General features: G+C 38.0%; 2 protein-coding genes across 2 annotated transcripts in view; one reads left to right on the forward strand and one right to left on the reverse strand.

Annotated features, from left to right (window-relative positions):
• Positions 1-10,034, forward strand: part of myo10 (myosin X) — a 35,729-nt gene extending 25,695 nt beyond the window's left edge. The window contains exons 24-41 of the mRNA XM_059501369.1: positions 83-122; positions 421-1,353; positions 2,088-2,208; positions 2,534-2,777; positions 3,239-3,334; positions 3,518-3,611; positions 3,698-3,753; positions 3,943-4,085; positions 4,483-4,674; positions 4,752-4,909; positions 4,982-5,105; positions 5,192-5,492; positions 5,960-6,167; positions 6,251-6,387; positions 6,733-6,850; positions 7,810-8,265; positions 8,353-8,544; positions 9,330-10,034. Coding sequence (XP_059357352.1) covers positions 83-122; positions 421-1,353; positions 2,088-2,208; positions 2,534-2,777; positions 3,239-3,334; positions 3,518-3,611; positions 3,698-3,753; positions 3,943-4,085; positions 4,483-4,674; positions 4,752-4,909; positions 4,982-5,105; positions 5,192-5,492; positions 5,960-6,167; positions 6,251-6,387; positions 6,733-6,850; positions 7,810-8,265; positions 8,353-8,544; positions 9,330-9,431 — 3,715 coding nt within the window. The 3' untranslated portion in view covers positions 9,432-10,034. The remainder of the gene's footprint in view (positions 1-82; positions 123-420; positions 1,354-2,087; positions 2,209-2,533; positions 2,778-3,238; positions 3,335-3,517; positions 3,612-3,697; positions 3,754-3,942; positions 4,086-4,482; positions 4,675-4,751; positions 4,910-4,981; positions 5,106-5,191; positions 5,493-5,959; positions 6,168-6,250; positions 6,388-6,732; positions 6,851-7,809; positions 8,266-8,352; positions 8,545-9,329) is intronic.
• A 1,578-nt stretch (positions 10,035-11,612) lies between these two features.
• LOC132096196 (E3 ubiquitin-protein ligase MARCHF11-like) lies at positions 11,613-17,176 on the reverse strand. The gene is made up of 4 exons (XM_059501437.1): positions 16,381-17,176; positions 14,612-14,767; positions 13,459-13,651; positions 11,613-12,415 (listed from the first exon to the last, which is right to left on the reverse strand). Exons 1-4 carry the CDS (start codon positions 16,732-16,734, stop codon positions 12,120-12,122), a joined length of 999 nt encoding a protein of 332 aa, XP_059357420.1. The 5' UTR covers positions 16,735-17,176; the 3' UTR covers positions 11,613-12,119.
• Positions 17,177-17,864: the final 688 nt, after the last annotated feature.

The following is a 17,864-nucleotide window of genomic DNA, read 5'->3' on the forward strand; positions in this document are numbered from 1 at the left end:
AAAAATTGCTTTTATCATTATGTCTATGTTTATATTTTTATGGTTTGTTTCTGATTTTCTTGAAAAAAAAAATTTATATTAGAGAGAGACAACGCATGGAGTTGGAGCTCCTAGCACAAGCAGTAAGTGAAATATATTTCTGTCTATCTATCTATATATCTATCTATCTATCTGTCTGTCTGTCTGTATGTCTTTATAGTTACCTTTATAGTTATCGTTCTTGGTGTGAACAGGGCTTTAGTTTTGTAATTATTAAGAATTGCCATTGAAAGCAATGGATATTATTATTTATTTGCTAATTTGGTTAAAAATAGGTTCATTTTCCTTTTAATTACTGTTGGTTTCAGTGCAACATTCATGTGATATTCAAGTGTATGTAGAATGTTGGGTAACACAGTCTTTTCTCTGTGTTCAACACAGGCAGAGGAAGCTCGAAGATTAGAGGAAAAAAATAAAAATGAGCAGATTCAAGATTTCTTAATCGAGAGAGCCACACCAGACAGTATTGTACCAGAGAGTATTCCACTTCAGAACGACCCACCAGAGGACCCTGTACCCTTCTCTATAGCAGAGAAGTCATTAGTGGAGCAGGTGTTTGACGAGGTGTTCGAAGGAGAGACAAACCAGGCATCACAGGTGGAGGAGATCTTGCGTTTAGAGCGTGAGATTGAAGGCCTGCAGCGACAGAAAGAGGCTCAAGAGCAGGGTCTAACTGCACAGTCGTTGCATCGCCTCCAGTGGCTGCGTGATCAGGAGCTGCGCAGGCTAGAAGAGGAGGCCTGCAAGGCTGCACAGCAGTTCCTTACCTCGCTCAACTTTGATGAGATCGACGAGTGTGTGCGTAACATCGAAAGCTCGCTGGGAGGGTCTGGTGGCTCACAGCAGGAGGGAGCCAGAGGTGAGGAAGATGAGGTGGATGAAGGCTTGGGAGTGGACGAAGACGGGTTTAAAGACTCTCCTAACCCCAGCGAGCATGGCCACTCTGACGGCCAGCGCACCAGTGGAATCCGCACCAGCGATGATTCCTCAGAGGAGGATCCTTATGCAAACGACCGTATGCCTCTGCCCCCTGCCCTGCCCATTATCACACCCTTAGCTTATCTTGCTCCGCTTTCCAGCAGTGGCTCCACCTACTCTCACGCTGTTCAGGAAGAGGAGGCGGAGCTAATCCCTCCCGATGAAGATTCAGATTATGATGCAGATGATTATGATGAAGGAGGAATCATCATGTGGCCTCCCAGCCTTCCGCCTCACAATGACCACTGGTCACGTGACCAACGCAGCTCCTTGGCAACCAGCACCAGTGTCAGCTCAGGGGCGTATCGTTTCAGCTCGGAGGGGCAACAGTCTTCTGTGAGTTTATCACACACATTCAATAAGGTTGATTCATATAATGGATACATTCTGTACGTGTCAGATTTATATAGAGATTCTGAGTTTTCCCATTAGAGCATATTTGTCAAAAATATTTGACAGTTGGTACTTAACACATGTTCCTGGTCTTATTGTGCATGATTTCTCTGTGCACGTAGATGCATTTGTATGCTTCAAAATGCAGTAACTTGGTTCTGAATCATCTGTTCTTTTCAAGCAAATTCCTTAATTCATCATTAATACAATGGAAAAATTGTAAACACACTGCTGTTCAAAAGTGTATGTTTTTTTTAAAGAAAATTCATTTAAAAAATAAGTTTTCTGCATAGACTTAGTGTGACCATAAATTAACAATTTTTTTTTATTTCAAATAAACACTGAAGACTAGAGTAATGGCTGCTGAAAATTACAATTACAATTTAAAATATTTTAAAATAGTAAATGGTTCTTTTAAACTGTAAATATATTTCAGGTTTTTTGCAATTGCATTTGCATTTGCATTTTTTATCAAATAAATGCAGCCTTGTTGAGCATAAGACATTTCTTTCAATCATAGAAAAAATCTTACAGATCCCAAATGTTTAAATGGTAGTGTACATCACATTACTGAAATAAATTGGTTTATAAATGCCACATCATGACTTCAGAATCATGCATTTGTGCATTTTCACATGATTGTGCTGATTGTGTATCCCTGTGTTTCTCTCCCTCAGTTTGAGGACAGTGAAGATGACTTTGATAGGTTTGACACTGACGATGAATCATCTTTCCGGCGGGATTCTGTTTATAGCTCTGTCACTCTCCCCTACTTCCACAGTTTCCTTTATATTAAAGGTAAATAGTTGGCCACTCCTCTCTCAACACCTCTTTCTCACCTCTAGAGCCTGCTAGAGAATATATTGAAACTCATATTACTTTCTCTTCTCTCCAAACATTTTTGCAGTTAACTTGAAGGTGTAAACGTAACATTTGTAGCTTATTTCAGCTATAGGTGCATTTTCTAACTTTGCTTTTTAATATTAAATTTTTTTAAGAAATTAAAGTTTCTTTTTAAATTGTTAGCAGAATTTAACACCCTGGTCTACCCTTAACCTGTTGCTGCATTTCATTAAGGGAAGTCTAGACGTATCTATGACCTTTGTCATCATCACACGTGCAGGTGGCCTGCTGAACTCCTGGAAGCGTCGTTGGTGTGTGCTGAAGGATGAAACATTTCTGTGGTTCAGGAGCAGACAGGAGGCGCTCAAACAAGGCTGGCTGCTGAAGAAGGGCGGAGGCTCCTCTACGCTCTCTCGACGCAATTGGAGACGCCGCTGGTTTGTTCTGCGACAGAGCAAACTCATCTACTACGAGAACGACACAGAGGAGCGCATGAAAGGCATGCTGGACATGCATGAAGCAAAGTAAGACCTCAGGAAGTGCTCAAAGGTTTCAGGTCGTACTCAATGTGACACTGGAACTGGAGTGCTACAGTCATGCTAAACTTGTCAATCAAAAAATATAAATATTGTATATAAAAAATTTTTCTTTTAAATCTTTTTTTTTAAATGTTTGATTTGAAACAGTACATAAAAGACAGCAAATCATAATTTATCGTATGTATGCTATTTATTTATACATACATTTACATTTATACATTTATTCACTTAGCTGACGCTTTTATCCAAAGCGACTTACAATTGCCACATATGTCAGAGGTCACACACCTCTGGAGCAACTAGGGGTTAAGTGTCTTGCTCAGGGACACATTGGTGTCTCACAGTGGATTCGAACCCGGGTCTCTCACACCAAAGACATGTGTCGTATCCACTGCGCTAGCACCACCCCATATTTATTTCTCTTTCATTTTGTGTGGTTTTATTAGAGAGATTATTGACGTAACAGGGAAGGAGAATGGGATTGACATTGTCATGCCAGGGAGAACATACCACCTTGTTGCAGAAACTGCAGAAGATTCCAGGTAAGTGTGTTTGTTTTACATATAGTGTGTGTATATATATATATATATATATATATATATATATATATATATATATATATATATATATATATATAAACCATTTGCTTCAAGCTTTGATGTTATTTCATGAATGTGTAGAACCATTAAACGGAGGTTTTTGATTAATCTCTGTGTTGTGTGCAGTCATTGGTTCAGCGTGTTGAGTCAGGTGCACATGTCGACAGAACAGGAAATTCGAGAGATGAATGATGAACAAGCAAATCCTCAAAATGCTGTGGTAACTATTACACACACACACACACACTCACAAATTTGCAGATAGCTCATAAGATATTTAGAAAAGATGTTTGTGTTTTTTTATAGGGCACATTGGATGTGGGAATGATTGATTCTGTATGTGCCTCTGACAACCCAGAAAGGTAAACACAAACACACACACACATTTATATGCACACTTTTTCACACCGGCTTGTTTTTTTGTTTTTGTTTTTTTACAAATCTTTTAAAAGGCAGTTTAGTGGATTGGAGAACTGCACTTTTTTTTTATTATTATAATAATTTTTTTATATCTTTTTTTAATGTTTCTGCTTTTTTTTTTCTCTGTCCAGGCCAAATGCCTTTGTTATCATCACAGCCCATCGTGTGCTACACTGCATGGCTGAATCAGCAGAAGAAATGCATCACTGGATTACATTGCTCCAACGCACGAAAGGAGACACACGTGTGCAGGGACAAGAGTTCATCATCAGGGGTGAGAGGCCACCTACTCAGCAATTCAAAAGTCTTTCTCAGTTGTTTATGGATTGTCTGAAAATTATTTTTAAATTCAGTTCATCTTATTTTTATTCTAATTATTTAATTTGACCTTATATTATTTTATTTAATATTTGATCCATTTTTGAATGCTTAATATAAAAATAGCGTTCAATAGTTCAAAATTATATATGTAATATGCAATGCATACTTGACAGTGATTTTTTGAAGAATATGGTTATTTATTATTGGGACAAATAAAGAGTAAAATTGCATGTTATAATGTTCACTTCCAAATCAGCAGCACCATGTTAGGAAGCCTTTGACTTGGAATGGAATTTAAATGTTGAATTTGAAAATGTCTCTGATCTCTTCCTGTCTGTTTCTCTCTCCAGGTTGGCTGTATAAAGAGATTCGGGGCAGCAGTCGTGGGAATCTTAAGCTGAAGAAGCGCTGGTTTGTGCTGACTCACAATTCTGTGGATTATTATAAAAGCTCAGAGAGAAACGCACTTAAACTGGGCTCTTTAGTGCTCAACAGCCTCTGCTCCGTGATCGTTCCTGATGAGAGAGTCTTCAGAGAGACTGGTCAGCACACACATATAAACAACAACCGACCGACCTTTACATTTTTAAGAGACTAACCTATATTTGTTTGTGTCTAGGCTACTGGAACGTCAGCGTGTTTGGTCGTAAGCATTCATATCGGCTGTATTCTAAGCTGCAGACAGAGGCTAGTCGTTGGGCCAGCGCTGTACAGACTGTCATCGACAGCAAAGCACTCATGGATACACCAACACAGCAACTTATTCAAGACATCAAGGTAACACACACATACATTCATGGTTTTGTAACATAATTTACTTGAATTACTGTTGTAATCATTTGATTTCAGGAGAACTGTCTGAATTCGGAAGTGGTGGAGCAGATCTACAAGAGGAACCCAATACTGCGTTACACACACCACCCTCTACATACAGCCCTCCTGCCTTTACCCTATGGAGACACACAGCAAAGCTGTGAGCAAAACACACATACGCAGACATACACACACATTCTCAAATGCACCCTAAACTTCATAATCACTGCATATGCATGTTTTTAGCTGACAAAGGGAGAAGTTACGGCACGCTGCAGGCTGAGGCCCTCAAGCTCTTCAATGTTCTTCATCAGCTAGAGACCGAGGACAATCCCGTCTCTCAGATTCAGGGGCTCCTGCAGACGGCTCATGACCTACGACCCCTAAGAGATGAACTCTTCTGCCAGCTCATCAAACAGACAATACACCACCCAAAGCCTGCTGGCCCCGCCCACATTTGTGGCTGGCGAATCATAGCTTGCATGTGCTGCACATTTAGCCCCGCCTCCAGAAGTATTCTTAAATACCTGAAATTTCACTTAAAAAGGTCAGTGAGAATTTTGTGTGTGTGTATTTGAAGTATTTTGTTCTTACTGACGTAAGGTTAAAAGAGAGAAATTAGATAATATAAGATCATTTCTTGCTTATTGCACTACCACACTTTGCACAGTCTCATCAAATAATTAATATGATTTTAAGGATCGACATTAAAATAAAAAATAATAAAACACTAAAAATTAAAAACAAGTATATTTTGACCTCAAGATTATAATATACACTATAAAACTGATAATTGTTTCACTTAAGATGACATGTAATAGTGTTATTAAATAATTTTATCGTTTTTTTAACGATTAACTTTAATTTAGACTTAGATGGCAACAAAGGTACTCAAAAAAAAATTTGTGGAAATTCACAACTGATGAATGAAAGTTTTCTGATATATTCTGCATCCTAGAGGGCAAGATTTAACCATGTCACAGCTGATTAGACTGTGACTGATTTTCTGCTCAGGACACGTGAGCTGTACCCAGGCACTGAGATGGAATGGTATGCTGGCTTCTCCCAAGATGCCTTGCGGCACGTTCGTGGACGCGAATACGTTCCTTCACAGGAGGAGCTGAGGGCCATTCTGAGCAGACAGGAAATGACATCGACAGTTTACTGCCACGGTGGCGGGTCCTGCAAAATCACCATTAACTCACACACAACTGCAGGAGAGGTGCGTAAACACATCCACACACATATACATGTGAGCTGCAGAAGCACGTTACCCTGTACTTGTGTGTGTCTGATGGTCTCCAGGTGGTTGAGAAACTGCTGAAGGGTCTCTCAATGGAGGATTGTAAGAACATGTTTGCTTTGTTTGAACACAATGCCAATACAGACCGAGCCATAGAGAGCAGGACTGTGGTGGCCGACGTCCTCGCTAAATTTGAGAAGTGAGTCTCCATCCCCTACAATTATATACATATATAGAAAAAGAATTGATTCAATATAAAGTACTAAATGTATACAGTTAAAACCACAATTGTTGAACCATAGAACACTTCATCTGATATAAAATGATTTAAAGGTGCTATAAAATGATTTCAAACTTTGCCTTCTAAAACATGAGAGGCAGAAAGTTCTTTCTGATTGGCTTAAAAAAAGAGTGGGTTGCTCTTCACCGTTTAAGGCTGGTGTTATTTCTGTTGGGTATTCTAGAGAGATTTTATGCTTCATATTACACACATATTACACATTGTTTACATTTTATTTGTTTTCTCACCATTTCTCTCATTCAGGTTGGCAAATGAAGGACAGGAAGGAGAGAGCTGGAAGTTTTATTTCAAGCTCTTCTGTTTCTCAGAGCCTGAGTGCGTTCCTGCTGACAGTGTGGAGTTTGCATTCATGTTTGAGCAGGTTTGATTTCACTTTAATATCTGGCCTCAAATCACATAAAAATATGGCTTTCGATCAGGTAAAATTGTATTCATTTAATTCAGCAGTTCCCAATCCTAGTCCTGGAAGACCCCCAACACTGCACATTTTAGATGTCTCCCATTCAAACACACCTGATTCATCTCATCGGCTCATTATTGAAGAACTTAAATGTGTGTGTCAGATAAGAGACACCAAAATGTGCAGTTGGGGGTTCTCCAGGGCCAGAATTGGGAACCACTGATTTAATTAATTATATTAATTGTTTAATCACGTACAAATATGCATTGGATTGTGTCAGCTGAAAAAAATGTTTAGTAATTACAAAAAGTAGCTTTAAAAGTCACCAATACTATATTTCTATTTTTGATGCATGTGCATATGCAAACAAATGCGTTTTCTCACTGTTTTCAGAATCTTACATTTATAGCCCATTTTGTAATATGTGTCATTACTGTAAAAAAATGTATCATGAGTTCCCTGCATTCTGTTCTATTCTGTTCATTACACAGAAATATACACTTAAAGGGATAGTTCACCCAAAAATAAAAATTCTGTCAGTCACCTTCAAGTTGTTCTGAACCTATAGGAGTCTCTTTCTTCTGTTGAGCACAAAAGAAGATATTTTGAAGAAAGCTGGCAACCAAACAGTTCACAGCAGCCATTTACTTCCATAGTATTTATTCCATACTATGGAAGTAAATGGCTACCGTCAAGTGATGAGCCTCTTTTTGTGCTCAGCAAAAGAAAGTCATACGCATTTAGGCTTGGAATAACTTCAGGGTGAGTTAATGCAGACAGAATAATTTTTTTGGGGGGTGAACTACCCTTTAATGTATGCACATAGTTTTTAATAATGGATCTAACAGATCTTTAGAGTGATTTCTTTGCTGTGAGTGTTTCACTTATGCAGTTTCAGTGTCTCTTTCTCTCTCTCTCAGGCCCATGAAGCTGTCATTAGAGGTCAGTATCCCGCTCCAGAAGAGACTTTGCAATTTCTGGCTGCTCTTAGGCTTCAGTATCTGTTGGGAGACTACACTTCCCAGAGTGCCTTGTCTGAGTTGGAGCAAGTGTTCCCTATGGACCGCCTGCGCGCTCGAGTACAGCAATCCGCACGGTGCTTTGCATCTGCTACGCCATCAACAGAAAGAAAGAGAGGTAGTTTTCTGGAAGGCACACTGAGGCGGAGCTTCCGAGGGTCATTGGGGCGACAGCGACAAGGGGAGGGGCCTGCAGCCATAGAGGTGTGGCTGCAAGATGAGAAGGCGGGGCTGAGAAGTTGTTTGGTTGAGAAATGGCGTAAACTGCAGGGGATGGAACAGGACCAAGCCATGAAAAAATACATGAGTCTAGTCAAGGAGTGGCAGGGATATGGATCAACACTGTTTGATGTAGAGGTGAGCACACACACACACACACACACACACACACACATGATCCATCAGCAAAGCAGTGTCGCTGAACAAGTTCTCTTTGTTCATTAGTGTTTGGACGGTGTGTATCCTGGAGAGTTGTGGTTGGGTGTGAGTCGTAAGGGGGTGTGTGTGTACAAGCGTGGGGAGGCGTGGCCTCTGGAGGTGTTTCCCTACGAGGTCATTCTGTCCTTCGGTGCACCGCAGCCAAACATCTACAAGATCAGCGTGGAGGGACGAGAGCTGCTCTTCAACACCAACATGGTACAAACTTTCCATATTTACTTGGATGCTTCTACATCTAACAACTCTAAATTAACTCAAGATTCAATCGAATCAATCTACACTTTAGTGAGTCTTTAGCTCAGGAATTGCAGCTAAAATCATTCCATTCATGTATGAATCATTCAGGGTGGTTTGTGAAATCAGTTAAACAGGTTCATTGAAAAACAAATCTGCTCAAAAAATGAATCAGTAAACACTGTCATGTCTCAGAGTGATGGAATGGCATTTTTTAAATGTAGTGAATTTTTTTTAATGAAGTTATAATGCATACAAATGCAGTTATGTGTTTCAGAAAATAAAAATGATACAAATACAGTCATATACTAATAATGCTTTGTCAGTGTCCACCATTGCCCATTAAGAACCCAAGAGAACACTCCTCACAGTAACTTCAGAAAATATTAAAAGACAGTCATTGTTTTATTTTATTTATCTGTTTGTTTGGTTATCTTTCGGTCATTATGAAGGCCTGAATGAATGAAAATGATAAATGTGTTAAATAAATCAGGCATTGACTGAAATAATATACATAAATGTAACATTTTATTTTAGATAGTTGCAGGAGCAACATTTCTCACTTATGTTTAGTTTAACTTAAAATAACTATAAAATACAAATAAATTATAAAAACAAATAAATGGCAATAGAAATAAATACAATATATGTCTATAAAAAATTAAAACATTCTAAACATTCATAAAAACTGTAACAGTAGATCAATGATACTAAAACAACACTGGATTCCTTTGTGTTTGTCTCTGTAGGTGATGGACATTGCAAAGCTCATGAAGGCGTACATCAGTCTAATAGTGAAGAAACGTTTCAGCACTTGTCAATCCATCAGCAGCCACGGCAGCAACTGGTGATCTCTCACTGCTGACAAACACTTCTCATAATTGTGCCTTTGAGGTTAAGCCTCGTCAACCTGGACAGTTTAATTACGAATTCACAAAAAAGTGACCCTTCAGTGCTGAGTGCAAAAAAACCAAAGACAATATAATGAGACACTTTCACGACAGACACTATCATGTTCCCACAGACATACATTGAGTTGTTGTGCTTGAAACTGTGCAACACACACGTCTGTTCACTGAGCCCCACATTTAAGTCGTCCAGTTGCATTTCTTTGGAATTCTGCAGGCAGAACGTCCAGTCCAAAATAACTAGCGCTCAAATCCAGTGCCTTTAAAAAAAAACACACACAGAAATCTGCACACATATGCCCTTTAAGTCTGTTATATATGTGCAATGTTTATAATGTATGTTATATATTTCTGAGGAGCTGTATATTTTATAAACATTTTTTGCTGAACTGCAGGATTGTGATAATACTATTGGATTTACTCCCTCTGGTCCTGATATTTTGCTACTGTAAGACTTTAAAAACACTAAAACAACAGGAAAATCTTTCTCATTTTGTATCTTTACTGTGCATTTGTTTATAGGCAATAAATATAACAAAATTCAAAGACTCTTACATTCATTCAAATGTTCATCCAAGTTTGCTCTGTGAAGTGCAGAACGGGTTTCTCTGACAGAAGACCTTCTCATTTAACACTTTTTACATCTCTGGGACATCTGAATGAATCTTTTGTAGGCTATGCTAATCAGCTAGCGCGAACGCTGGAAGGCTGTAATCAGAAGTCATTTAAACGCTGATCAAGTTTCAAGAACAGAATCGGAATGTTTCCAGATGGAATCCATGAACTTTTTAGTATTCCTGTAATGATTTGCATTTTCAGTGTAGACTTGAGCTGCTTAGGAAGATTTTTAATGTGCTTATGATGTTAAAAATATTTTTTATTATTTCACTCCTAACATTTTATATTACATTTATATAGTCTTCGATAGCTTCTGAAATCGCTCCTCCAGGGCTTGGTATCTTAAGGGCACAATGGTTAAAATGCTTACCAGCATCATAATATCTAACCACCAACTCCATTTCTTCATGAATTTTGTATGAGTCTAGACTAATAGTCCAAAGTCAGTTCGTTTTTTGCTGGAATATACGCATAATGAGATGTAGGGCACTTAAGCATTGACAGATGACAGTGTGTAAGATCTTTCTGAGGGTCATTTAAAATCAGGTGGGAATAGAATAAATTGACATGGATGCTTACAACAGAATCCACTGCAGCAAAAGTTATTGTTTGTTAAACTTTTACAATCCTTTTGGGTTTCTCCCCTACCTCCTTGGCATAAATCTCTGAAGTCTTTTGTTTTTAATGTAGAGTAGTACAGGAGCTGTGTGGTTTTCAGATTGTATGCAGAAAATTTAGATCCAACTTTTTTTCTTTTTCTCTGCATTTTATGTAAGTCCAAAAAGGTAGTTGCAACTCACAATTCAGAACCTTTTTATTTAAATCCTGAGTTTTTATCTCACAATTCAGATTTTTTTTTTTTTATCAGAATTGCAAAATATAAACTGAGAATTGTAATAGATCACAATTCTGAGAACAAAAGTCTGATCTGGGAGATGTAAATTTGTAACTTGAGAATATCAGAATTGTGACATGTTGAAATACCTTTAAATGTTTTCATTCTGTGGTGGAAACAAAAAACAGAATTGCGAGACGTAAATCTCAGGACTGTGAGCGAATTAGGGGTTTGTCTTGCAATCCTGAATTGTGAGACAATAAGTTGCCAATTACCATTTTTATTTTTTATTCCATCACAGAAATGGGTTTCTATAGTATTTCCTCTGCTTTAGCTTGTTTCATAATCTATCTTTTATAATAAACCTGCCAAGATATGTCAATATTGTTGGCTCTATGACAAATTGCCTCTCTTTGGATAAAAGTGTCTGCTAGATGCATAAACCTAAATCATTAGTAATATATATATATATATATATATATATTTTTTTTTTATCATTTTCTCAATTACTTTTGCTACCCCTTTGCAAATTTTCTATACTACTTACTTGTGAATTCAATATTTTCAGCCACATTGTCGTTATCGGTTATCGCTCATTTGTTTTGTATGGCTATTCATTCATTTATTTATTTTTTACCATGCTGAATAAGCAAAGGGTAACAGCTGCTTCATATCCAATTTGAAAATACCATGAAGCTGCCACAAGGGCAAAATGTAATGATTGCACACATATGTCTGATTATGAGATAGTGGAAATGCGTCTAAATGTGAAAAAGCCTGTAACTGTGGTACCTGTACATTATGGTAGGTGAAGCATAATGAACCGAAGCTGTGTTAAGCTGTAGTTTATCAGTACTGAAATTAAGAACATAAACAACAGTTGGTTTAAAACAAACATTCATTTGTCTAACAGCAGTAATAAATTTTTTGTGCATTATAAGTCTGTTTGTGTGTGGAGAACTTCGCAGTCTTACTTCGATGCTCAAAGGCTGATCCAGAACTTCAGGCTGGAAACATCTGTTCAGTTTCAATACAACATCATTCTGTATTCAGTTCAGTTTGCGTATCTTCTAAAGTGCTTTTCTAGTAAGGCTCCTCCCAACATTGAGGCTCCTCCCACTAGTTAGCCACTCCCACAAAGGATGTTCGATTGGTCCCTGAATGAGTTTGATTTGGTGTTAAACTGACGTGACCCTAACGCCTTGCTCCTGCGGGGAGAGGTCAGAGGTCACGTTCAGGCACATGGAGAGGAAGCGAAGGGGGCATCGAGGAGATGACTCCAGTCGGGTGGTTTGTGATTGTGTGTTGGAGACTGTATGTGTGTGTGTGAGAGGCAGCCACAGGTTACGGTGCGGGCTATGTGTGTTCTCCAGGTCTCGGCTTTTATCGTAGTTCTGGACATCCCAAAAGAGATTAACAGCTCGCCAGCGCATCAGCACATTGTACACAGCACCACCTTCATGAACAATCAGACCTGAAACACAAGTGTATTATTTGCACGTCAACACACTTTTAGTAGGGCTGGGTATTGGAATAGGGTTCATGATTCAACTAGCTCGATTACGATTTAAATTCACTTTGATAATGATTTGTTTCTTTGTATGTATATAGTAGAATACATTTTTACATTTTTCTTAAGGTAAAAAATCTATCCAACCCTTTCAGTTGGTACATTATTATAATTATTAAAGGTTAAAATTAACAACAGTTTAAATTACTTTTTGGATATGATAAATCAACACTATTTACAAATATAAAAATTAGGCAATTGAAAATAAGGCAATTTTTATATTTAATGATATAATTACATTTCTGTTTCATAAATGAAAAATGTACTCCAATTACATTGAAGAAATATAAACATTTAAACTAGTGGCTGTCACAAAAACAAACATACATTAAATATGTTTTACAAAAGCTCTCTAGTTTTTTTTTCTCCTTAAACTATGGACATAAAAGGCTTCTCTGAGGTAAATGTAACATTACGTGACATTGTTTGATAGCTATCGAGGTATGAATATAAAATAAGTTTTTTTCTGAGGTAAATGTAATGTTATGTGACATTGTTTACAAGCTGTTACTTTACATCTTTCCGCGGTTGAAACACTGCTTAAATGATTCATGAGACATGATACATTTCATTAAGTTGTTTCTTAAACATACCTGCTACAAATACGTTTTAATACCATTAAACGCATCAGCTGAAAACAATATAGACAACCCTGATAGCACATGTCTATTTGACGTATGCATTTACATCTGCAAGAGGTTTTTTTTTTTTTTGAGTATTTGCTCATCTGCAAGATCATGGGATTTAAGAATCGATATCAGTTCACTGAAATGAAGATTGATTAAAATCATTTAATTTATATTGTCGACCCAGCCCTACTTTACAGGGTATTTTAAGATTTGTCAGAAATAGTTAAATTGACATGTACCCACAAAATATGCATATTAGCTTGAAAAAATTGCGTTGTATATGGAATAATGTGGTTTTAGTGCATAAATGTGTCTCACCGATACACACAAGGTCCATGACTGCATACATGCCGTAACAGATCTGGAACAGGATGTCACTGCGTTGCCATAGTGCCTCTGGGCTCAGTGCTGACCACAGCAGCCATGATACACTGGCCAACAGGAAGATGCCGCCCAGCAACACTGCAATAACCTGAACCTTCTCCACCAGAGTCATGGTGACAGTCTGCCACTGGTTAAACATACAAACACGGTCACCAATTCATGCCCCAGACTGAGACTAAACACTAAAGTACACAACAACACTTCAAACGAACAGATTTGAAAACACCTGCCATCATACCCTTGGTAGTGGTCACAGAGAAAAACATTAAATGACTGAGTCATGTAATGCATTTCAGCTTTAATATGATCACAAATGCGAAAAAAAAACTGTTTAATTTAAAATCCAGTCACCATTGGTGAGTCAAAAACAATAACAAACAAAGCACAAGCTGTGGTGTCTGATTAGCAAACAAATGACTCTGATCTAGTTCATTTTATTGAGTCAGTCAAAACAAAATTGCCAAACTACAACTATAATGATAACGAAACCTAGTAGCGATGTTATTGGAATCCTTTTAGAATAATTTTTTTTCCTGCTGATGAATGATAAAAACATTGACAGCCGTTCTAAAACAATTCACCCAAATTTAAAGCGATTTTAAAGCAGCAGACAAAAGTGCATTGCAAACCTATAATAATACATAAATTTTATATGGCGGCTTTAAAAGTTGCTTTCTCAACACTAGATTCTGTTGGACACTAATATAATTCTCGTTACAGTTATCTTTATCATTTTTGGTGTGAACGGGACTTGAAGTGAAATGATCCGAGCCATTACTGACTCCCTCACTGAATCTTGAATCAGGAACCGTTAGTGTGATGTACACAATACAATACATTAGACTTACGTTTTTCATTGTTGTTTTTTTAAACAATCATAAATATTCTTAAGAGTAACATAGCACAAATATAATTTGAATCACTAGAGTGACAGCTTTAAATGGGAACTAAAGCACATCTGAATAACAACCGAGCAATTCTGCAATTTGTAACTATAGTTGGTTCTTAAATGCTTAACTTTAAGAATCATTTTCTTAGTCTAAAGCCCTGACCGATATATCATATATCTCAGTGTGTGTTTGTTTACCTGTTGTGGTGGTTTGATATGTATAGGCAGGATGTTGAATCTATAGTTGCAGAGTTCACAGCTCCAGGAGCCCTTCTCACTGATCCACTTGAGCAGACACTGCTGATGAGCATGTCGGACAGATCCGGCACAGCGACACGGGCTCAGCAGCTCCCCCTACAGCCAATCACAACACACACCGACATTTCAATCAGCCAATCAAAAAATAAAGTCAGATAAGAGACAGATTCAGCTGAGCTGATGATTCACTGATGTACGATTGTTTTATTGTATGCCTTTGCAGATGAGTTGAGGGTCGAGGTTGTGGAACCTGGAACAATTGGGCAGATGAGCTGTTTCGTCTAAATGAGTAGAACATTTGGAGTGAATGAGACACTATACACATAGTGACAGAGAGTCATCTATGTGAGTGGATGGGAAATGATTCATCTGTGCGTTCATGAATAATTTCAGAAACATCCTCATTTAGAACTATAATGAGTCTGAAAGAGTGGAACACATTCACACACACTTACAGACACACAAACACAAGGCGCCTGGAGGAAGTACATTAGCTGCAGGAAGTGAAGAGCATTAGACATGAATGGCGCAGCAGGTATTCTAATGGATCTCACCATCTCTCTCACACACACACCACACTGTCTGTTTAAAGCATTAAGAATCATTGAGGTTTCCGATATTCTAATAATTGCATTAATTATGTAGGCCTATAATAAATGTTAAAGGTGTTTGCAAGGTTTATATTTCTCAGACTGTCCTAACGCAGCTGGATTTATGAACTGCTTTGACTGACGTAGAACCAACATCAGGACAGGACATCCAAATTTAAAATTTGATTACTGGCCTTGCACCAAAAGGACTCAGGTTCTCCAATTCTTCTGTTTTACCTGAATCATATAGAAATAAAAGATTTGGTGATGCTGCTTTCAGCCATCATACTCCACGCTGCTGGAACAAACTTCTGGAAAATGTGAGATGTTCAGAAAACATTTAGAGTTTTAAATTATTATTTTTTTAGGCTGGCTTTCTTGTAATGTCTTATAACATAGAATTCTTACATTTTATGATTTTAGTACTTGTTTTTATATCACTATTTTTTTTTATTCATATCCAAGTTTTGTTTTATTAATTTATTTTTTCTATTTTATAGTTACCTGTTACTTGTTTATAGTTATAGCTTTTGTCTGCCAAAAGCACCCTGAACTGCACTTGTTTGAAAATGTGTTTCAAACATAAAATGTGATTGATTGGTTTATTGATTAACTAACAGGAAGCTGAAACTGAATTATGAATTTACTGAACTTGTAATTCAAATAAATTCATAACAGGTTGAAAAAAAATTTCTTCTCCCCATACAACCCCCCCCCCCCCCAAAAAAAAACCCACAAAAAACTACATTAGGTACCTTTTTAATTTTTCTATATATAACTATATATATTTAGAATTATACAATATATAATAAATTATGCAAAATAAATAATTACAGTCGTGTACATTTTATTGCAATTTAATTGATTTAGTATGTTTACTCTTTCGATGCTTGTGATGTTGAAGTCGCTCGGGTAAAAGCATCTGCTAAATGAATAAATTGCTGTTTTACCTCAATTCAAATTCAGTCCAAGTGCAGTTATTGAATTGGAATTTAAAAGGTTCGGTTCTATTCCGAAAGGCGCCCAATCTAGCAACAACCAAAGACGTCGATGTGACGCATATATTCATAGACCGACAATAAATAACGCAAACGGAACGAATGATGGGCCCGAATTCACCTGCTCGGCTCCTTGAAAGCAGATCCGACAGCCTGGAGTCGGGATGCAACTCTCGTTGCTGCAACTGGAGCCCACCGTTTCCGTTTTCCTCGCGCTCTGCCCGACGATGTCCTCGGCCGGTGTGTGCGTCGCTGGCCGCGCGTACCCCTCGCTCTCGATCTCTGTGATCGGATCACCCGCTGTCGGTGTTTGAGCTCCAGGGCCCGACTGCAGGTCATCCTCGCTGAGCTCGCTATCGCTCTTCAGCACCGTTTGGACCTGATACTCTGCGGCGGCGACGGTAACGGTGGCGCCTCCCGGTGGTTTATCCACCGTCTGCACGTGCAACGGACCCGCCTCTGCGTGCTCATCCATGAATGACGGCACTGGGATCAGAATGAAATAGCAAAATTAGGGGTTTGAGTTCTTACGGGCCTCTGTCAGATTTTCCACGGCTCTTCTCTCCTCTGGGACGCATAGGTCTGGCCATAGATCTGCGTCTCAAACCGCTTGCGTTCTCAGAAAGGCACTCGCTTTTGTTGAAAGTTGCAGATGTCCAGGATGTGCGGCGCGATGTGCTTGCTGTCTCGTATAGTGAACGCAGCTTTTCCCCGGAAGACACATTTCCATCCAGGCGCGGTGCAGAAACACCGAGCAGTGAAGGCACGAAACACGCAAAACCACACAGCCAACCTTCACAAAAGAATCAGATGTACCGGTTGAGTGTGTGCGTGTTGAGACAGCGAGTAAAGATGAGCGACGAATCTGTTTCTGACCGGAAAGTCATTTGGGTAACTGCTCTGTGATGGACCCGCGAGCCACCCGCCCCCGAGCCACGCGCGCTTTGCGCTTATTGCCCTTTCCGAGATTTACCGTGGTAACCGTAGTTACCGGTTGGATAAAACGCTGGTCATTTGATAGCTGAAATAACAGCCACACCTATGAAACAAATAAGTAGAAAGACTCTGAAAGTATCTTATGGGGGTATGATAGCTTACAGGTAGCCTACCTTTTCATGTTCAGGTGGATTTTTAAACATTCAGTAGGCTATTATCAGGAATTGTATTCAGTGCCATATAGCTAAATAGCATAAATAGCTATAGCCTAAAATATATTTTGCCATTTGCCTTTAGAGCAGTGACAAAGTTATTTAGACATTAACATTTTATCATTATTATTATTATTATTATGATTTATTACGAAGCAACTGAATTTCAGTAAAGTTCAAGAATTTACTTATATAAAGAAAAAAAATAGAAAGGAAAGGAAGTGTAAGGCTGTATTATTGATATGCTTAATAGCATTAGAAATAAACAATAAATAAATACAAAAGTAAAAAACAACAACAACAACAACATAAGTAACAGTATTGTATTCCTTTGGCAAATTCAAGCTTATTATATTTTATTAGGAATATATATATATATATATATATATATATATATATATATATATATATATATGTATATTACATTTACATTTATTCATTTAGCAGACGCTTTTAT

The sequence above is a fragment of the Carassius carassius genome, chromosome 20, assembly GCF_963082965.1.
Source record: "Carassius carassius chromosome 20, fCarCar2.1, whole genome shotgun sequence".
Taxonomy (NCBI): Eukaryota; Metazoa; Chordata; class Actinopteri; order Cypriniformes; family Cyprinidae; genus Carassius; species Carassius carassius.

Bases quoted from the DNA above. Each gene is read 5' to 3' on its own strand.
- LOC132096196 (XM_059501437.1), bottom strand. From the start codon at position 16,734: ATGGATGAGCACGCAGAGGCGGGTCCGTTGCACGTGCAGACGGTGGAT. The intron at 14,768-16,380 runs GTGAATTCGGGC...GATTGGCTGTAG, and splicing joins GCTTTCAAGGAGCCGAGCAG to GGGGAGCTGCTGAGCCCGTG. The intron at 13,652-14,611 runs GTAAACAAACAC...ATGTTTAACCAG, and splicing joins ATATCAAACCACCACAACAG to TGGCAGACTGTCACCATGAC.